At 41.5% G+C, this 22,491-nt stretch overlaps 2 protein-coding genes across 7 annotated transcripts; one reads left to right on the forward strand and one right to left on the reverse strand.

Annotated features, from left to right (window-relative positions):
• Positions 1-358: 358 nt before the first annotated feature.
• LOC105382328 (transcriptional adapter 2B) lies at positions 359-5,248 on the reverse strand. 6 transcript variants are annotated; one of them, XM_038107282.2, is made up of 10 exons: positions 5,053-5,248; positions 4,910-4,969; positions 4,695-4,836; positions 4,404-4,621; positions 4,245-4,317; positions 3,880-4,033; positions 3,336-3,555; positions 2,128-2,204; positions 1,425-1,557; positions 359-902 (listed from the first exon to the last, which is right to left on the reverse strand). In XM_038107282.2, exons 1-10 carry the CDS (start codon positions 5,161-5,163, stop codon positions 768-770), a joined length of 1,323 nt encoding a protein of 440 aa, XP_037963210.2. In that variant the 5' UTR covers positions 5,164-5,248; the 3' UTR covers positions 359-767. The 6 variants fall into 6 exon arrangements, with proteins under 6 accessions (XP_037963210.2, XP_037963209.2, XP_037963208.2 ...); XM_038107281.2 differs by having other exon boundaries at positions 3,318-3,555; XM_038107280.2 differs by having other exon boundaries at positions 3,880-4,054.
• Positions 5,249-5,556: 308 nt separating this feature from the next.
• On the forward strand, positions 5,557-13,230 carry LOC105382327 (WD repeat-containing protein 37). Its single transcript, XM_048630319.1, has 9 exons — positions 5,557-5,992; positions 6,113-6,229; positions 7,212-7,403; positions 7,757-7,929; positions 8,198-8,429; positions 8,696-8,834; positions 9,110-9,179; positions 11,848-12,024; positions 13,027-13,230. The coding sequence occupies exons 1-9, from the start codon at positions 5,815-5,817 to the stop codon at positions 13,150-13,152; spliced, it is 1,404 nt and encodes a 467-aa protein (XP_048486276.1). The 5' UTR covers positions 5,557-5,814; the 3' UTR covers positions 13,153-13,230.
• The last annotated feature ends 9,261 nt before the right edge of the window (positions 13,231-22,491 follow it).

A 22,491-nucleotide genomic window follows, 5' to 3' on the forward strand; every position in this document is an offset into this window, starting at 1 on the left:
AAACAATGCAATAGAGTCGAGGTTAGTGTGGTAGGTTTCTGATACGGCAAACATATGATATACAGTCCCGGCAGAGATACATGGCCAACCAATCACAAGAGCTTTCATCAGAGTTGCTGGTGGTGCCACCTGCAAAGAGTTTTGCGTTTTGTTTCCTATTGACTCCTATGGTCATTATACCTGAATACCCTACATTAGATAAGCCAATCACTGCATGCAAATTCATTTCAACGGATAATAAGTTATATTGAAATGAACTTAGAAAATACGCCAAAACATTACTTAAACAAGCGATATTTAAATAATTTACTTGAAAAGAGGCATTAAACTGTTATTTTTTTGCCTTAACGTGTATAAGTAACATAAGCTCTATCAGGCCTAAGAGATATTTCTCGTTTAAATATTCCATTAAAGGGATTTGTCTGTGATCCTAACTGATGTGGCACCTATAGTCGCTAGCAGTCAGGCCCATTTTGGAGCCAGAAGGGCTAGCACGGGGCGCTATTAAGACGTGACAAAAGTATGTGAGTGAGAAAAACGATGGAAAACCTTTGTCACGTCTTAAATGCACCCCGTGCTGGCCCTTCAGGAAAGTAAAATAGACGCAAAAATCTTCATAGCACGTCTACAATATAACCTTACTTTACGCATCCTTTATCCTAAGCAAAACAGATCCGCAGAACTTCACAACACCTACAACCACATCACTGTCACGTGTCCTTACACAGCAGCTGCAGTAGCATACTGACAGCCACGGGGTGCTGGCATCAGTTGCGCACCCAGCCGGCCTGCTGCAGGTAGCGTCGCACGGCCGCGTCCACGTCCGTCTCCGCCGGCCGCCGGAGCAGCACCCCCTTCATGGTCACGTACTGTGCTGGGGGCAGGCTTAGGGCTGTGCATAGCTGTGGAGGGGAATGACGGGGTTGTAGTTAAGAGCCGGTGTGATTTTTAATTGTGATTTTGATAGGTCGAATCTATAATTCTTCATGGAAAAACTTTAGTGACAAGACCGGGTTGCACGACATCTTTATCGACATAGATAAACTCATTTAATGTTCGACAAATCACAGCCTCTTATTTATTGCGAATCGCGATACAGTTACATTTATCTCGGTAAAGGTGCTCTTCAGGTGCGGCCGCTACACGGGTTCGTTATGAACGTCGATAAACTCGTTTAATGCTAGTATTGCTAGGCGAATCACGATAAAGTGACGTTTATCTAAGTCGATAACGAACCAGTGTAGCGGCAGCTGGGAATGGTCGGCAATAGAAATATTGGCACAACAGAAACTAAGTCGTCGTCGTCGTCTAAAATTCTAAACCTAAGACTGTTTTTCCAACATCATAGCCTAGCTGACTCCTAACAGCAGGACAATGAAGTAACAGTTCTATTCCACATAGCATTAGGTACGGTGGTAAATTACCTGTATCTCATTATTGTTGAGCAGATGCCTCGAGCAGCCGCCGCTGCAGGAGCTCTTTCTGGAGCATCCACATGCGGTACTTGCGTCCCGTGTGCACTTTGGGCTGGTGGAACTTGAGCCGCTTTCGCCGTCTCTGTGTGCGTGGGTGCAAGGTTCATTATTGTGTGGCATTTGGTAGTGTCACTAAAACTTTCCATATCCTATTTTGCCAAATGTGATGATGAATTTGGTAGCGTGACTAAATAAAATCTTTCCATATCCTATTTTGCTTAATGTGATGATGAATTTAGGTTAAATATTAATTATTACTAGGCTTACGGGAGCTTGGGGGACGTATTATGAGAGAAAACAAGGACTTACCAGGTCCGTACACAGTTTCATAATAAAAATAAAACACTTTCATATAATTACAGATATTTTACGGTTATATTATCATTAGTTACCCAGTTAATGTACTTTTTCAGTCAAATCTATCCACCCCCTACATAGCCCCACAAGAAGGCCGCTACAACTCTCTCTCTTTCTTCTCTTAGGACTCTCTCCCTCAACCAGACACACCAGTTTTCTGTCAGATCGGTTTAGCTGGCCGAAGGGCGTCCGAGGCTCTATGACGGGGCCTGTTCGTGGTCTCTAATCTTGTAGAACGTTACGGTAATAATAATTTCCGGAGCTTAGTTTAGTACACCACATATAAAAGACTAACCTTCTTTTTAGCTGCGGCGTGCTGTTCGGCGTTGTTGTTGTTTCTCTTGTCTGGCTGTCCGGGCACCCACTGCTGCCCTGGCGAATACAGTCGTTATACGGAATCAAACCCACAACCAACGAGAGCCGGCGCCTGTTAGTAGCACACCACTCTCGCGATATGATTCAGGGTGCCTTTTTACTAGATATTATGTGCTATGAAGCTATGTTGCGGTAAGGTGAGTCCGTTCCCACCAGTGGTATGCTGTGTGGATATCAAACGGATGTATACCAACGTAGAATAGCACATCTCTGGTGGAAAAGCACCCTTACTATTTCTATTAAATTTCTATCAAACATGGAAATGGGATGTCTGTAGTAATGTTTGATCGTTATTGTATTTTCTGCTAAGGGTTGTTTTAATAAGATATTAAATATAGGAAGAAAACATTTATTTGTACTGCGAGCAACAAGTAACAAACAGGATATCAGAATCATCCAGTACTTACATACTAACAAGCTTCTGTTGCTGTTTGTACGTTGAAGCTAGTTTGTATTGTAATTCTACGAAGTTTTAACAACATAGCATGGTAAGTTCATGATCTACATATGAAATAACAACCCTTTGTAGAAAATGTCTACACTACACTACATTACATATTATTATTATTTATTACATCTGTCTATACTGTAATAACGATCGTATAATATTGTATGGTGAACTAACTAATGTATGTTGAGTTGGATACTGATATACTCATGACTACTCAGGTAATGCAATGGTCTAGAATGATCTATATGAATGACACCACAATCTAGAACACCGCACAAGCTCAAAGCATGAACATATGAGGCATGGTTTATACTGGTTAGCAGCCATGCTGAAGGAATATGGAAACTTTGAATTTTGATCAAAATAATAGGGATTATTCGATTGACGGGTCGAAATTAAGGCCGAAATAAAAGTAAATAAAATAAAAATGTAAGCGCTTCGCACAATACCAACAATATCACGAAATGGAAAGGTCAATATGTTAGGAAATCTGTGAAATTTGAACAGACGGCCCTTGTATTCCCAGGATTTCATAACTCATAATCATATCGGTTTTAACAGCATGGTCGAATGGCTACAGAGAGTCTGTGACCACCATGTACATTGTACAACCTGAAGGTATTGCACGAGCGCGAGCGGGCTAGAAGCGTGCTATATACCAGTAGTCGGGGTCTCACGTCGATGTGGTGGGGCGCGTGGTGCGGGTGCTTCCTGTGCGCCGCGTGCTGGTCATAATGAGCGCACTCCTCGAGCCTGGTGACTCCCGCGAGCCGGTAGCGGTGCAGCTCGCCGAGGCGCACGCGAAGCTCGCGCTCGCGCCACAGCCCAGCGGTGACGGCTGCGTGTTCAGCCCGGCCGTAGAACTGGGCCGTCCAGCGGAGACGCTCCAGGAATTCTCTGAAGGGTTGACGGTTTGTTGGTTAGGTTGATAGTTAAGTAGTGTTCGCGTATAAGCTGAGATTTACAAGATCAGAATATGGTTTTAAAGGTGTACCCTCTGAATAAAAACTGAAGGGGATTATGGGCTGTAAGATTGATGTCATTACCATGTATACCAAAAAAGATTTTGTAATACTGCACTCACATCTTCTTTGTAGGCACATTACATTGTTGATAATATTTTATGTCGCAAGTCGTCAAGTGCCCTAAATAACTCATAATCAATAATCATGGTCAGCATAAACAAATGTGTACAATGAAATTACAAAGTATGCAACTTACTTTTTTTCTTTGGCAAGTTTCCCGAGTGGCTTCTGCTTGTTCCTTTGGTTATTGAAGAATACTGAGACAAGTTGAAAATCTCTCACTAGCCTTTTTCTTCTTGTCCTCTCACGCAATCTTCTTGTGTATATGTCCACTTGTGAGAGCTTCAGACCTAGAATAACATCATCGTCGCCTTCACAAAGATGAAGAATTGAATGAGGATTAGTGAGGAATTTGTGAGTATTAATGGCATGCACACACAGACACACAGAAGCGCCAGATTTGCCTGATTACTGCATAGTTGTTGTACTCTTCATGCGGATCGGTGAAAGATGATTTTTGGTAGCGGAATGAGCCAAGAGGTGTTAGGTTTGAATACATACCAACGTCAAGTTCATCATCCTCTGGATTTATGGACAATGTTGATATTAGCTGTTCAGCCTCATGATCATGTTCCTAAAATAAAAAATTTACAATCACATTTAATCTTAAACTTAAGGGAAACTTTGTGATCTGTAACTACATCTTGCTATACACCTTACCCTTTCAAAATCATCCCTATTTGGCATGTAGCCCAGTTGGCTGGCCTCGTCCGGAGTGACGGCGAGGGAGGGTAGCCTGGACACGGCGCTGGGGCCCAGGGGTCCCTCGTCCCGGTCTGCGCAGTGCAGCGAGGGTCGCAGGGTGCTCTCCACGTTGCCCCAGGTGGCCCGTCCGATGCTGCCCTCCAAGTATCTTGTGATATATTCATCTTTTGCTTCTGCAAAATAAATTTAATATTAGTAGTTATTCAATATAAGTTGTTTGAACTATTTATTAATTTTATACTATACCTTCTGGCGTTCTGGTCTCAATATGCTTAGCAATATCCTCCCAGTTTCCGAATCCAAACTGTTCTATAGCATCTAGTAATCTTACTTCTTCATTGGCTGACCAGCTAGTTTTGCCCAAAAATATACCAAATGCTCCAGAGTCCTAAAATAAAAGAAGGTGTTTAGCCTCCCATCTGATAAAGAACATGAAATAGCACAGAGCAAAGTATACATACCATAAACTGATAAGAGTGGTCATTTTTATGAGGTCCAATTTCAGCACCGAGAGAAAAACACTGGAAAAAATAACCTGATTTACAGAAGAAATTTTAAATTTTGCGCCAAAACAGTAAACAAAAATGGAGTGATGCTACTTTACCTGCAAACAAATATCAAAATCAGTACACTCTGCACATCTCACCCTTATCCCGTTTATTTCTTCTTGGCAATATGTGCAATTATATTTCGCATATAAATCTGAAAAGGACATGTTCACATTTACTAAACTCTACAAATTCAAAAGTACGTTGGCATTGGCAAGCTTTCTTTTCTAATCATCAGCCATTTTTTTTCGATCTGTGACGTCAGAAAAATGCTGTCTATGGCTAAGTTTTTTTATTTATGGTTTTATTCACAGATAAGAGAATAAAACTTTGTTATTGTTTTGAGTTTCACGATTATTATACCCCGCCCACCCCATTGTTTTTTTGTTTATCTTTTACTGTTATAATCCCTGCTCAGAGCGCTAAATTGCATCTGATTTTATCCCAGAATCCCCATGGGAAACCATTCAAATGTAAAATAGATTACTGCAACAATGATTCAGAACCTCAGAAGAAGAACTGCAAACTGTATCTTTTTTTGTTATGGCAGTTTTGAATGCAAACGTCACATCACATTTGCGAAATAATATTGCGAATTCCTTCAAGCTAGCGATCACTTGTTGAAATTATTTCGTAAATTACGTGAATATCTTGTTATTGATTCACACAGCGGATATTTTAGACAAGGACGTTAAATACCATCATATAAGCTGGCCCTACAGCTAGCTATGGGGGCCCTCAGTGCTAGTTTTCCTTGTTAAAGTGATGTGTAACTTGATAGTCGGATAGATTTTCACTGTTTTCATTCATCTGAAACGATGAAATCTAGCAAACGACGACTTCAAGCTCTTACAGAAAGCTCTGATGGAATGCCCAACTATCTCAAAATGGAAGACTCTGAGTCGTCAATCCCTCCCGTGTTCAGGTCACGGTTACACGAACTCTTCTCCCAGATAGAAAAAGAGTTTGACCTTCTTTACACTGAAAACCTCAACTGTAAGTAAACAAATCAATTATTGTGTTTTAATGTTGAGATCTTTGTAAAACATGTATATTAAATTTGTCACATGAATCACAGTGTAGGTAACTATATCAATAAAAATTTATATTTTTCAGTACAAGAGAAGATAGACATTCTTAGTGAAAAACTGGAAAGGGAGAGCTACATAGGCGATCGCCAGAACCCAGACTATGTGGATTTTGATGCCTCAGGCAAGAACTCTAAAGTTAAATGTAAGTATTATGTTTCATATAGCCTATTACAACACACATTACTCCATGACACAAGTCACACAACCCTGACCTCTTATATTGATGTAAAAATAACAAATATGTATAAATATGGGGTATTTAGAGGTGACAGGCATACAGTCCAGACACTTATCATTGTACAGTTGTTTACCATTGATAAAGTTTGTCAGCACTACCTTTTCACAAGTTACCTAAAATATGGGTGCTGTTTTTTTTGTTTGTGGTAGCCCTAATATAATGAAGAATACTAAGATACACCAACAGTTTCTGCACATAACCCTGATAAACTTTTTGATAGTGTTGCACTGGCTTCAGTTGCAAAGTTAGCATTGAACTCTAAATTTACCCATGTTGGGTTTTAACCCTTTAGTAACAAAACCTTTAGGTTTTGTGTACTAACAATCAATGTACTAATATCCAATAATCAATATGTGTACTAAATTATTTTATGAACCATATTGTAGGATTCCAGTGGCCTTTGTTACTTTTATATTAAAATACTCACACATATGTAGATGTGAAAATACAAGGACATATTGATTGGTGTGGGATCCAGCTACATGGTTATTCATGAAGGGGCCATTCTTTAACAATCTACCATTTATTCTTATTTATTTATACTTTTATGATAGTAATAATGTGCAATGTAGGTGGACTTAATGCTTAAAGCATTAACAAAATAAAGAAATCTAGATATATTGCAAAATATCTCCAACGCTGGACCTCTCCTAAAACTCTGGACACTTGATTTTCCATCTCTTGCCATCATTATGATACACAACATACTTAATAATTATTTTTCACTTAAAAATCTAGATAATTCTATTGTGTGTGTGGAAATGTACAAAAACCAAAAATAGGTGGAGCAAGATACAATAGTGTGTGTAATATATCTTATTTGACATGACATGAATCACAGCTGACCACAGTAACCTCATCTGTAAATCTAACCTTTACATTTCAGTAACACAAAGCAACTCCCAGAAGGTAAAAGCGAGCCACAAGCTGCGAGTGCAGACCAGTAAGATCGTCTCCAGCTTCAAGGCTCCAACGTACAACTGCCAGTTGGTGCGAGAGTTCACTGCACATAAGGACGGCATCTGGGATGTGTCTTCAGCTCGCCCAGGACAAGCGCTCATTGGGACAGCTTCAGCTGGTAAGTTTGAATCATCTATTTAAGTTGAGACTTGAAAGTACTATAACATTACTAACTTGTAGAAGTTAGTTTTACTTGTCACATGCAAATTGTGATGATGAAAAATGCAAATTGTATGTATGTATGTAATAAAAAAAAGCATAATGTAAATAGTCATATAATTTTCTAGCTAATTGTAAAATCAATATTATTTTGTAATTTTACTAACACTTAAAAGAACTGGTTATTTCCAACAACCCATGTAAGGATCCAAAACAAAACACAAAAGCTGCACATTTGAAGAATAAACTACATTATTACAATGAACTCAAAAAAAACATTGTTTGAGAAACTTATAACACTTCCATCCGCAGACCACACAGCATCAGTATGGAGCGTGGAGTGGGGCAAGTGCCTGTTGCAGTACACGGGTCACACGGGCTCCGTCAACTCCATCCGCTTCCACCCGTCCCGGGACATAGCGCTCACCAGCAGCGGGGACACTACGGCGCATATCTGGCAGGCCGCTGTTAACTGGGACTTGCCTGTGAGTTTTAAAAATTATGTTGCAGTTTAAAAAGTTTGCGAATTTTCTGTACATTATGGAAGAATGCTATATAATAAATTCCACGCACCAGTTAACCCAGAGCCTAGTAACCCGCACTAGGCCAACGAACGTGGTGGACTAGGCCTTAACCCTCCCTTCATTGGTAGGAGACCCATTATGATATAACCAGATATAACTGTAATGTAAGGTTAAGATAGCCAGCCCATTGCAAAAATGCGTGCTTATAAAATTTATTCTCTACTCTCAGCGAGGTCAATCCTCAGAAGAAGAACTAGAGGGCGGTGGCGAAGAAAGCCTGGGCGAGGGCGGCGACCGTCCTGAAGTACTGCGCACTCCGCTCACGGAGCTGGTTGGCCACTCCGGCGTGGTGGTGGCCGCTGATTGGCTGACGGACGGCGAGCACGTCATCACCGCCTCCTGGGATAGGACGGCTAATCTGTACAATGTGGAGACTGGTGACTGTCTTCAGGTTCTTACAGGTAACTTATTTTTGAATTATAAGTAAGTATTTTTCCCTATTAGGTACCTACCAGCTACATTTTAAGGTCGCTATAGCAGTCCATCACAAAATCAAATCTACTTCTCTTGTTAGCTTGTCGGTGATAAATGCCAGAATTAGAATTGGTCACTGTTGTTTGCAACAATTAGACACTGCGATTATCATCCGACGCGGCCTGTCTAGATAGGATCCCATAGCCCATTTAACCCCTCATCAGAACCCTAACCATTACCTTACCGTCTCCAGGTCACGACCACGAGCTAACCCACGCATCAGCGCACCCGACGGCGCGGCTGGTGGTGACGGCGTCGCGCGACACCACCTTCCGCCTGTGGGACTTCCGCGAGCCCATACACTCCGTGTCCGTCTTCCAGGGGCATACTGAGTGAGTACATACATACTGAGTACAGAGATGGTGTCATGGAGTAACGGCTTACCTTGGGCTTTCTCATACAACCGCTACCGGGTACTTGTCGAAGGTCGTCGAAACAGTGAGCTGCATGGTCGATGGTCCCACGGTATGTTTGCCTTTTTGTGGTCACCACTGTAGAATTCGTCTACCCTAACGACGTTTTTTGGCTATATCCTCAGCATTTCTCATCCATCCTGAAAGATATTTTAATTGTTCCTGTATTAATAAACCCAAAAAAATATTTTCAGGAGTGTCACATCGGCCGTGTTCGCGCGTGAAGACAAAGTAGTTTCCGGATCGGACGACCGTTCCGTGAAGGTAAGATTATCATTATTGATTGCAAGATAACCCTGCTGTTTATTACCAATATCGATCTACGATTGCAAAAGTTTAACGATCTACGATTAAAAAAGGGAAGTATGGACCGATTTAATTTCCATTTAGCGGATTTTACAAGCATAAAGTATGAACTGCTTAAGATAGACTGGCCATTGACATTAACACCTTTGGGCTCTGTAGACGCAATGCTTCACATTTTTTACCAAATTATAGAAAATATTAAGATAAAACATGTTCCAAAAAGTCACCAGATACCCGGGAAGTATCCCGTTTGGTATACGCCCAGCCTTATTAAGTCGTTAAATGAAAAAGATAAACTCCGCAAAAAGTACAAAAAAACAGGGAATCCTTTAGATTCGATAGATTTTTCAGTCGCTAGAAGCCATTGTCATGTTGCAATCAAACGTTGTTATGCTGATTACTTACATAAAATTGAATCGTCAATCCATAGCAACAATATAAAGGCATTTTGGTCTTTTATAAAGGCAAAACGTAATGGTGCTCAGTCCATTCCTAGTATAATGGTCTCAAATGGAAGTACCTTTTCTACCCCTAAAGACATCTGCAATGCATTTGCTGACCATTTCGCTTCAGTTTACTCGTTGCCATCTAATTGTAACTGCTCCCTTGTTCACACTTGTGCTTCGAATAATTATGGAAATGCCTCCCATAGCTCTATAGGTAATTTGAAATTGTCGTCTTATTCTATATTAACAGCTTTGAAAAATATTGATAAAAATCTTGGAGCTGGGCCCGATGGCATTCCAGCATTGTTTTTTGTTGAATGTGCCAACGAATTAGTTGAACCATTACATATAATATTTAATCATTCCCTATCGACTGGTACTTTCCCTGCTATATGGAAGTTAGCTAATGTGGTGCCTATTCCTAAAGGTAAGAATATAAACACTGTTGAGGAGTATAGACCAATCTGTCTACTTTCTATACTGGCCAAAGTTTTTGAGTCCTTGGTCTGCCCAGTCATTACGGGACACCTTAAATCAATATTGGTGCCTCAGCAACACGGATTTCGCAGCCAAAAATCCACTCTTTCTAACCTTGCACTTTTTGTGACTGATATCACTGAAGCAGTAGACAAAGGCCTGCAGGTTGATGTTATTTATACCGACATCAGTAAGGCATTTGATAGAGTGGATCATAAACTTCTCTTATCAAAACTTCATACGGTAGGAGTGCACGGAAGTTTGCTTGATTGGTTTTCTTCATATTTAAATGGTCGGTCTCAGAAAGTATCTGTCAGCGGTCATGAATCGAGAACATATTTAGCCCCTTCTGGTGTACCGCAAGGCTCGCATCTGGGGCCAGTACTTTTTTTAGTCTTTATAAACGACCTCGCTAACGTTATTATTAATAGTACATTTTCTTTATTCGCGGATGATTTAAAAGTTTACAAAATTATAAATAATATTGATGATTCTATGTTGCTACAGAGTGATTTGTCGAAGATAGTAAACTGGTCATATGAAAATCGTCTACCTTTAAATATTAATAAGTGTGCTCATATAAAATTCACCAAAAGAAAAAACCCTATTACCACGTCGTACTACATAGTTGACACGCTTATAAAAGAGGTATATGAAATTAGAGATTTGGGTATTATTTTTGACTGCAAATTAACATTTATACCACACATCGACTCTATAATAAAAAAGTCGTATAAAATGTTGGGTTTCTTATGGTGGAACTGTAAAGCTTTTAGGAATTGGACCACTTTAAGGTTAGTGTACTATGCGCTGGTTCGTAGTCTACTTGAATACTGCTCTCCTATCTGGAATCCGCACTATCAGTGTCATATTGATAGACTTGAGGGCATTCAAAAGAGGTTTTTGTTCTTTCTGACTGTGCACCAAAACAAAAAATCTGTGCTTACAACAAGTAAAAGTCGCCTCCGGCACTTCAAGTTGACTCCCTTACATGACCGTCGCTGGATTGCAGATCAAGTGCTACTTTTTAAGATTGTTAGAGGCCTCATTGACTGTCCCGAATTAGTTAAGCGCTTAAATTACACAGTGCCTCGTAGTAATGCCCGCATTGTTAATTTCCATCCATTTAGTTTATCTTTTTATAGAACGAACACCGGCGCTAATAATGTTATAGCTCGGATTTGTCGAAACCACAATATCTTATTTCACCATGACCAGACTCTGGATGTGTTATCAGGTTCACTGGTTAAGTTTAAGAAAGATCTCACCCAGTTGGTTCATAAATTGTTATGAATGTTTACTTATATGTTTAAAATTTGGTATAAGTACTTACTTATTTGTAATTATTTTAAGAAATAAATGTAATATATTAAGTTATTAGGTTAGGTATTGTCATGCATGTTGTGATAGCCTGTAATTGGGTTTACACTGATACTTAGTTGTATTTTTTTCGTAATATTTGTTTAGTGTACGCCTGTTGGCTATTGTATATTTTAAAATAAAAAATAAAATAAAAGTTGAATTGTATCTGAAATGATTACTACGATCTCGTAATGTTTTCTTTATGTAAAATGTAGATTCCCTCCTCCCTTCCCCCCCCTATATCTCTATTTCCTTCGTTATTTCTTTTCAAAACCGAGCTTCTATGAAATGATGGCCAACTCCTAAAACTTTGACAACCAATAAATACAAATTCCCCGCAGGTATGGGACGTGCGCAACATGCGCTCCGCCCTCGCGACCATCCGCTCGGACTCATCAGTGAACCGGCTGGCGGTGAGCGGCGCGGGGCTGGTGGCCATCCCGCACGACAACCGGCAGGTGCGCCTGTTCGACCTGCAGGGGAACCGCCGCGCGCGCCTGCCGCGCTCCGCCAGGCAGGTCAGTGGATACTCCCCTCTAGTTGTTGTCTGTCTGTCTGTCTGTGTGTATGAGTAGCTCGGACTCGTCGGTGAACCTGCTGGCGGTGAGCGGCGCGGGGCTGGTGGCCATCCCGCACGACAACCGGCAGGTGCGCCTGTTCGACCTGCAGGGGAACCGCCGCGCGCGCCTCCCCCGCTCCGCCAGGCAGGTCAGTGGATACTCCCCTCTAGTTGTTGTTGTATAGGTGAGAGCGTGACGTCGCGATTTTTAGAGCTTGCATCACGTCGTGTTGCAGAAACGCTTTGCCACAGGGTCGAATACTAAACTGCGGTGTGACGTATCGCATCGCAAAAAGGTCCTACAACTCGTAAGAGTTGCGAGTGTGCTATATGAGAGAGCGTGACGTCGAGTTAATCTCTACATTGTATATAGCAAAGTCGCCGCTCCGCCAGGCAGGTCAGTGGATGCTCCCCTCTAGTTGTTGTCTGTCTGTCTGTATGAATAGCTCGGACTCGTAGTGAACCGGCTGGCGGTGAGCGGCGCGGGGCTGGTGGCCATCCCGCACGACAACCGGCAGGTGCGCCTGTTCGACCTGCAGGGGAACCGCCGCGCGCGCCTGCCGCGCTCCGCCAGGCAGGTAAGTGGATACTCTCCTCTAGTTGTTGTCTGTCTGTTTGCCTGCACAGAACTTGCCCGCTCTTAGAGTGACATTGCTACTGAGAGGGTTCTTAGCGGCTCTCTGTACACAAAGAAGAACAGAAGTTACATAGCTTATAAATAATATGATATAATATTTTTATACTAACACATTGGTACGAAAATGGAGGTGAAGTAAAGTGATTCTTTCAAAACCACCTTTGGTTGGAAGTCTGGTTTGAACACAAAACTGCGATGTAACCACTATCGTGATGCCCCCTATCTACAGCAATGTAGGTCATGCCTGCCGCAAGAACTACTCTTAAGTTTTCCTCTACACATCTTCCAACCCTATCTACACCACTCCGTCTCTCTCTATTCCAGGGGCACCGGCGCATGGTGACGTCGGTGGCGTGGGCCGAGGACATCTCGCCCAACATCAACTTCTTCAGCTGCGGCTTCGACCGCCGCATCCTAGGCTGGTCCATCCAGCCGTCCAAGGAGAATTAAAAAATAAGTCCTTATTATTTCCCTTTCAAATTTTAATTCTCGCCCTTTGCTGTTTCTTCGCGTCTTCTTGGCACCGTGGTTTATTCTATTCTATTCTCTGTGGGGGTAACAGGACCGTGGTTTCTGTTGTCGCCGGTTTGTTGATGTTAAATGTAATTAATAAGGGCCTGTTTCACAGTGACTAGGTAAACGATAACTGTAAGTGCATTTCAGGGCCGTGAAATAGTGGGAACAGCGCATTATGCGTAGGTAACGTTTATACAGACACTGTGAAACAGGCCGTAAGTGTTATACTTTTAAGGGTTTATCATTTACAGCCTATTTGAAATGCCTTGCATTGCACAGTACTATTATTATTTTATAGATATAAAGCTAACTGCCACCTTATGACAAATAACATAACTGTCATTATAACTGTGTATGAATCATAGACCGTATGGAAGCAGACTTCTTGGGCCCTACCACAAAAACTTAGACAGTGTTTAACACATGTTTAGCGCTGTCAAATGCTTGATAAATCTGTAAAATTTTGTTTTAAACAGTTGTTAACAATATTTAACGTTTTTTGTGGTAGCACCACTTGTTTCTTGGATGTGTCTGAGAAATGGCAGCGCCCGCCCCTCAGTATAGGGAAGTGCAAGGAGTCAGTTTAATGTTTATGGTAACTGAACCATCGAACAATACATGATCATACAAAAAGTATTCCAATTTAAAATGAGTATTGCTTGTATTACACGTGTTCTATGAAAGCAAACATTGACATTCGGCTCATACTTTTGTTGAAATTGTTTAATTTGACTGTTTTATTTAGTATTTGTTGGTTAGGTATAAAATGTGCATTATTTGTTTAATAGGTGTAGGAAATTATATTTAAACTAGGATAAAATTGTATAATAACAAGTTTGCCAATGGAATGGGTGTAAACTATCGGGTTAGATGTGATTTTATTGCAATAGTTTTTGTTGACTTAAGTTTAAAACAAGCATATATCTTCAATAAAGTGAGTTTCATAACTACAGTTCGTTCGGTACAAACAAGCCAGAAGTTGGCAGCTGTAATTAGTTTTTACCTTGTCACACTAACCAACCAACAATCTTTGAAATAATCAATCGGCATATGGTTAGTTTGACAAGGTACAAAAGTGTTATATGTGCCATCTTCAGGCCTTTCTCTTTGTTTAGAACGAACTTAACTATTTACTCTATGTTATTATTATTATGCTTTACTAACTACATTTCCAATGAAACGATAGAAATGCCATTTTATTGTACTCGTATCAGCGCTTGGGAAGGGTAAAAATTAGTATTATTTGTTATACTTATTTAGTTTAATTGCTTTATTTGATAATGATAAAACATCACACCCATTCTAACGCACATTTACTATTTGTCGCTGTATATAAGATAATAGTTAGTTCTTCTTGAACATATCGATATGTGAAGTTATTTTTTTAAAATCTTGTTTTGTATTAACCATTCAGGCCAAATCAGAACGATAATACCTTTAAAAAACTATATAATTACTTTTTTCCATATTGAATACATTATACTGTTGCACTCAAATGCATGAATACATTTTTGCCATGATTATAAATAAATAATGATATAAATTTACAGCTTCACTGTAGTATAACGTAATATCTGATTCTTCCAGGTGAAGTTATAAAGTTGCATAAAACATTATATTTAGTGCTGACAAAACCGAAAATTATTAGATCAAAAACGCTTTTAACAGCCATTACTAGTCAACGAGGAAAACATAATTTCAACCAAAGATGATGGAAACATATTATAATAATGTAAATATCATATTATTGTATTACGGCAATTTTTATTGCAACATGTATTTTATTAAACGTACTTACTTAGCACTTAGATGCATATCATAAACATATAGAACTGTATGTGTTGTTCTCTATATTAATCTTTTAACTTTTCCCACTTATGAACTGGTAGTCTTGTACCTATAGTCGATACTCTGTCATAGAAATAATCATTCTAATGTTTATTTATAAATATAAAAAACATCTCAATGATTGGAAACAGTAGTAGAAGTATTTGATGAATATTCTGCATTTTACCGATTTTTCAGCATTAATTATGAAAAATCTATATGAAATAATTATAGTACCTACTTATTTGTAAACTATCTATCCACCTTCTTATTAATACATATTAAAATCATTCAAATTATAGTTTTAAAACTGGAATTCACTACAAAAGTCCATCGAACGAACTGCATTACTGTTGTATTTGACTGAATTATCAAATTGTGATACTTAAATCTGTAAAACTTTAAAAAAAATTGGAGCTCTTCCTAGTAGGTATAAAGCTCACAAGATATATTATACCTATCATGCACACATCATGCATAATGTTAGTTAGTATTTTTTTTGTATTAAAATATCGATTGTTTAGTTGGTGAGTCCATTTTATTCTATGTGTAAATGATCTGAATATTTTTGTTATGCCAATCGTGGTATGTGAAATAAACTTGGGAAATTGATTTTATTTTGATTTGATTAAACATTTTCATTTAAACTTTATAATCCGCGTGAATAAAAAACAAGAGTTTGGCGGCCGGCCGATGTAACCATTTTCGTATAGTTTTGTGGCGGAATAATCGCCACACTATCAGTATTTTTATATTGTGGAATAAAACCTGAAATAAAAATAAGAAAACAAAAAGTTGAAGAAAAATAATAAATAAAATAATACACAGAGAAGTCGTCTTGCATGGGATAAAGAAAAAACATGAGATAGTCCTGGTACATGGGCTTCTGCATCAAGCTGCCGCCGCCACCGCCGCCGCCAGTCTTTCTCAAACTTCCGAACGAGACACCGCGACGCATTCGCTGACCAATACTTACGCGTGCCCGCTAACTTTTCATGCGCTTTACTAATGTGTGCTAAAGGAATATTCTTGTAAATTTAATAGTGTTCATTGTAAATAAATTAGCTTCAACCTTTATTCGCGCTTTAATCAATTCGCCGCTAACTCCATCAGTAGAAGAATTAACCCTCTGTTTTGAGTTCGATTCTCGAAGCACGCAAATAGCCTCAAGCAAACTACACTGGTGACCCTCGACTACAGAACGCAGCAGAAGATAAGCAGAAGATGTACGGAGGAGGCAGCGGCAAGTCTTACGAAGAGTGGGGTTTGGACCTAAATTTATTTGGTACGTGCAGTGCTTTAGAAGGTGCCGGTGGTACAAGTGACGAGAATACAGCGAGTGGTAAAGTGCACAAAATCCAAGCGGCGGAGGCAGATCAAATCCAGGTAATCTAACCGATACTAGTACGAGTAATTTAGCCTGTAGTCCAAGTACAAGTGGCAGCGGAGATAGTCGATACCCAGGCGAAGTCAGTAAAGTTGGGGTTAAGATGCCGCCGTTTTGGAGAGACGATCCAGAAGTATGGTTCTGCCAGGTGGAATGTCAGTTTGCTTTAGCTGGGATCACGAGTGACATAACCAAATTCAATACGATTGTTGGACAACTGGACTCAGACTATGCCGTGTTAGTTAAAGACTTAATAAAAAATCCACCTGCGACCGGTAAATATGCAAAGCTGCGACAGGAGATAATTAGGCGGCTGTCCTTCTCACCCGAAAAGAAGACGCTGCAACTAATCCAGCATGAAGAACTTGGTGATCGCAAGCCATCTCAATTTCTTTTACACTTGCAGAGCCTAGCCGGTCCTGACGTACCATCGGACTTCATCAGAACCATATGGACTAGCAGATTGCCGACGAACGTGCAGGCCATCGTAGCGTCCCAACCGAAGATGGGCATCGAGGACCTGGCCGAGCTCGCTGACCGAGTGCATGACATAGTGCAGCCTGGTATGTCAGTGGCCAGTACGTCACGCGCGCCAGTATACGCGCCACCAAATGCAGGTATGTCACTCGAAGGCAAGATAGCTCAACTGACAGTCATGGTGGAAGCACTGTACAGGCAGCAGAACGAGTACCAAAGTAACCACCAGGGCAGACGTCCTGACAGGTCAAACTCCAACAACCGGCAACGATCGCGCTCTCGCTCCCGCTCTCGCCAACGCCCGGAGAATCACCCACACTGCTGGTACCACTACACATTCGGTAATAAAGCCAACAAATGCTCTCAACCTTGCACCTTCAATCAGTCGGGAAAACAGGAAGGCAGCTACTAGTGGCCGAAAGTGGTTGCCCCAACTCAACAGGCCGACTATTCATCACAGACCGCAAATCCAAACAACAATACCTCATTGATACAGGCTCAGATGTGTGTGTTTTTCCAAAAACAGCCGTCCGGACTCTGCCAAAAACAAAGACTAGTTACCAACTGTACGCTGCAAATGGCACCATCATAGCAACTTATGGATACCTAAACCTACATCTAGATCTGGGACTACGACGAGACTTCGAATGGCGATTCATCCTTGCTGACGTCACGAAACCGATTATCGGTGTTGATTTTTTAGGTCATTACAACCTTCTTGTCGACTGCCGGAATCAACGACTAGTGGATGGCATCACCTCACTCATCACACCTGCACATCAACATCCTGGCATTGATGAAATAAACTCCGTCCGCACCACGATGGAAAGCACACCATATCTCCAGCTGTTACGTGAGTACCCTGACATTACCCGTCCTGCTGGTAAGCCCGGTGCTCCCAAACACAACGTGGTCCACCACATACGCACGACGCCAGGTCAACCAGTCGCCAGTCACCCACGCCGCTTAGATCCTGAAAGGCTCCAGATTGCTAAAAAGGAATTCGACGACATGCTTCTATGTGGCACAGCTCGCAGATCAGACAGCCCCTGGTCATCACCACTACATCTGGCTCGGAAGAAGGATGACGGCTGGCGACCGTGTGGTGATTATCGGTCATTAAACGCCCGTACCATCCCGGATCGGTATCCTGTGAGACATATCCAGGACTTCGCTTGCCAGCTGGCGGGTAAGCAGGTGTTCAGCACGATTGATTTAATAAAGGCGTACAATCGGGTTCCGCTCATCTCGCATAATCTTTATTGACCAAAACTCATTTCGCATAACTCGTATGGTCTAAACTTTTTTGGCCGAACCATCACTTTGCCAAGACTTATGTGGCATAAGGCTCGTTTCGTCTAAAACTCTTTAGGCACAATCTTTAAATACCTAAGTTTCGTTTGCTCAAATTATGTTCGTCTATCTATACCTATGTATAATCTTGTTTCTCCTAATGTTATCTTAATAAATATTATATTAAGTATGTAGTAAATGTACAAATTGTGGTATTTTTTTTTTCTCCTACATCCCGAAAATGACGATATTGCATGATCAAAAGATCCAAAGTTAACGACCAATATAATTATTACAAACCCCATGAGATCGAAACCTAAAAATAGGTGCGACGACGAGCAAAGCGAGGAGGAGCGTGTTAGGTGCACATGTTCATCAAAACCAAAGCGGAGCGCAGCGAAGCGGAGCGGAGCGTTTTCCAAACAGCGGAAACAATACAAGGCATCAGTATGCGCTATGTAGGGAGACGCTCCGTCAAAGTTAAAGCCAAACGAATATTATTACTTTGTATAAACCTATGCCATAGCATTATTAGGCTATTCAAGATTTGGCCATACCATTATTAGGCTAAACAATATTATGCGAAATAACTTTTTACTAAACGAGATTTATGCCATACGATTTTCGGCGTAACGAGACTTTGACCAAACGTTACTATGCAATACGAGATTAGGCAAATAAATCTTATGCCAAAAAAGGTAGAACCCGTACAATCAGATAAGAGTCTTCGAGGACGATATACCGAAGACAGCAATAACCACACCGTTTGGGTTATTCGAATTCCCGATGATGACGTTTGGTCTTCGAAATGCCAGTCAAACATTCCAAAGATTCATCGATGAGGTGCTCAAAGACTTCGAGTTCTGCTATGGATACGTAGATGATATTTTAGTCTACTCAGAATCAGCTGATCAGCACCAGCAACACCTCAGAGCATTGTTTCAGCGACTGCAGGACTATGGCGTTCTCATCAACACAAATAAATGTGTATTTGGACAGCCAGAAGTAACTTTTCTTGGATACTCTGTTTCAGCAACCGGTGTGAAGCCACTTCCAGAGAAAGTGAAGGCCATACAGGAGTACCCGGTGCCCAAGACGGTGAAGGAACTCCGGCGCTTCCTTGGAATGATGAATTTCTACCGTAGATTCCTCCCTGGAGCTGCAGCGACACAAGCTTCACTAAACGCCTTGCTCTCAGGTCCCAAAACAAAAGGATCTACGCCAGTGCATCTCACGGACGAGCAGCTCACATCCTTCGAAGCGTGTAAGTCAAGCCTATCACAAGCCACTCTATTGGCTCACCCAAACACAGACGCTGAACTCTCCATCCAAACTGACGCTTCTGACGTAGCGATCGGCGCAGTGCTCCAGCAACGCTGCAAAAATGCATGGCAACCCCTAGCCTTCTTCTCGAGGAAACTCAGCCCATCACAGGTTAAGTACAGCCCGTATGATAGAGAGCTACTGGCCATATATGAAGCAATCCGTCATTTCAGGCATATGATTGAAGCTCGAGCCTTCACGATATACACCGACCACAAGCCGCTGACATTTGCCTTTCACACGAACCGTGATAAATGCTCGCCAAGACAATTCAGGTACCTAGATTTTATTGGTCAATTCAGCACAGATATCCAGTTTGTGGCCGGCAAAGACAACGTGGTGGCTGATTCTCTCTCCCGCATCGAAGAAATCTCAGGAACATCCATTGACTACCAGTCCCTTGCCCGCGCTCAGGAAACCGATGACGAACTTCAAGAGCTACTTAAGGGTGGATCATCGCTAAAACTTGAAAAAGTCACCATACCACATACTGACTCTCAGGTATATTGCGATATGTCCATGACTCAACCAAGACCATTCATACCTATAACATTTCGCCAACAGATATACAACACAATCCACAACCTCAGTCACCCCGGAGCAAGAGCCACTGCACGATTAGTAGCACAGAGATTCGTTTGGCCGGGTCTCAAAAAGGACTGTCGACAGATGGCTAAAGAGTGCCTACAATGCCAACGATGCAAAGTCCACAGACATACCAATGCTCCTCTTCAAACTTTCCCTCTCCCTACAGCTCGCTTCCGGCATGTCCACATGGACATCGTCGGCCCCTTACCGTTGTCTTCTAGTTACAGGTACTGCCTCACCATTGTCGACCGATTCACCCGTTGGCCTGAGGCGTACCCCCTGCAGGACATCACTGCTGAGACGTGCGCATCCGCCTTCGTGTCCGGCTGGGTGGCCCGCTTTGGCTGCCCGGAGCACGTCACCACGAACCGCGGCCGGCAGTTCGAGTCGCACCTCTTCAAGGCGCTCGCAGCTCTCCTGGGGACCACTCACCACACCACAACTGCCTACCATCCTGCCGCCAATGGTCTCGTGGAGAGACTTCACCGGCAGCTCAAGGCCGCCATAGCATGCCACTCACACGCGCGCTGGACAGAAGTGCTGCCCCTGGTACTCCTGGGCATCCGCAGCGCGTGGAAAGATGACATCCAGTCGTCGTCAGCAGAGCTCGTGTACGGGGAACCTCTACGTCTTCCAGGTCAATTCATCTCTCCAGCATCTACCAAACCAGAAGACGTCACGGAATTCGCCAACCGGCTGAAGAGTCACATGAACCAGATCTCTCCACATCCCACGTCAGCCCACAACAAAAAGAGGACATTCTTCGTGCCAAAGGACCTCAACACATCCTCACACGTCTTCATGCGCCAGGGTCCAGCTCACCGGTCGCTGCAACCAGCCTACACCGGTCCACACAAGGTGCTACGAAGAGGATCCAAAACCTTCGACCTAGATGTGAACGGCAAAGAGCAAACTGTCACCATCGACCGACTCAAACCTGCGTACATGGCTGAGGAAAGCAGCATTCCAGAAACTCCAACAGGAACTCCAGTAAGAAAGACGAGAAGTGGTCGTACGGTCAGATTCCTTGATTACTATCGACCGTAGTAACGGTCTCAGCGAGGGAGTGATGTGGCGGAATAATCGCCACACTATCAGTATTTTTATATTGTGGAATAAAACCTGAAATAAAAATAAGAAAACAAAAAGTTGAAGAAAAATAATAAATAAAATAATACACAGAGAAGTCGTCTTGCATGGGATAAAGAAAAAACATGAGATAGTCCTGGTACATGGGCTTCTGCATCAAGCTGCCGCCGCCACCGCCGCCGCCAGTCTTTCTCAAACTTCCGAACGAGACACCGCGACGCATTCGCTGACCAATACGAGCTCCGAATCGTTTTCCGAATTACTCTTCTCCGATAGCACGATTCGTCGAAATCACTGTTCGTCGACGGTTTGTTCATCGAAAAAATCCTTCTCCGATAGCACGGTTCGTCGAAAGCACTGTTCGACGATGGTTGCTTTGCCGAAGAAATCGTTCGCCGATTGAAAGATTCGTCGAAAGCATTGTTCGACGATGGTTGCTTTGCCGAAGAAATCATTCGCCGATAGAGAGATTCGTCGAAAGCACTGTTCGACGATGGTATATGATTGGAATAATGATGTATAAACTAGTATAACCTTATTGTGTCATTGTGTAGAATTTAAGAAAAGTAATTTATATTTCTATACTTGCTCTATATGTACCTAACGTCTCTCTCTTTCTGTTTGCCTGCCTAACGGTGTATAATATGTGTGACTATCGTTTTCCAATAAATATCCAAGTTATAAAGTAATCTTGCTCTTTTTGCTTACGCTTACCCAATACCTATGCGGATGGTTCGTTTAACGAAAGAATCAATAGCCGCCGCAAAGAATTGTTCACCATTTTCGTTAGGAATCGAACCAAATGGGTTAATATTTTTATCGGAATATTTAAGGTAAGTATAATCATTATAACTATTGCTTTCGAAAAGGTACCTACTGTATGTATCCATCTACTGCCTAAAGATCGATGCATAATTTATAGATTCAGATTATGAACTGCTGAGATGAGATATGCTGAACTCATCAGTAGCTTACAGTTGGTGTTCTCTCCACATGCAATACTAAACACATCTCACAATGTTCACCCGGTTTCAGACAGGCGCAAAAATCATAATAGAAGCATTTTTCCTGAAATAAAAATAGTTTCAGGCAGTCTACATACATAATATTTCATTTTTATTTCAAGAAAAATGCTTTTATTATAAATTTACCACGAAATACACTCCATTTAAATAATAAAATTTTAAAAAGTAGGTATTTATACACATGGATACACATAATGATTATACTTAAGTACCTTAAATATTCCAATAAAAATATTAATCCATTTGGTTCGATTCCTAACGAAA

Source organism: Plutella xylostella, chromosome 25 (assembly GCF_932276165.1).
Source record: "Plutella xylostella chromosome 25, ilPluXylo3.1, whole genome shotgun sequence".
Lineage (NCBI taxonomy): Eukaryota > Metazoa > Arthropoda > Insecta > Lepidoptera > Plutellidae > Plutella > Plutella xylostella.

Coding starts and splice junctions, on each gene's coding strand:
- LOC105382328 (XM_011552184.3), bottom strand. CDS start 5,163: ATGTCCTTTTCAGATTTATATGCGAAATATAATTGCACATATTGCCAA. Junction 4,318..4,403: donor ATAGGGATGATTTTGAAAGG/GTAAGGTGTATA, acceptor TTTTTATTTTAG/GAACATGATCATGAGGCTGA. Junction 903..1,424: donor TCAACAATAATGAGATACAG/GTAATTTACCAC, acceptor TCCCCTCCACAG/CTATGCACAGCCCTAAGCCT.
- LOC105382327 (XM_048630319.1), top strand. CDS start 5,815: ATGAAATCTAGCAAACGACGACTTCAAGCTCTTACAGAAAGCTCTGAT. Junction 5,993..6,112: donor TTACACTGAAAACCTCAACT/GTAAGTAAACAA, acceptor TATATTTTTCAG/TACAAGAGAAGATAGACATT. Junction 7,404..7,756: donor CATTGGGACAGCTTCAGCTG/GTAAGTTTGAAT, acceptor TTCCATCCGCAG/ACCACACAGCATCAGTATGG.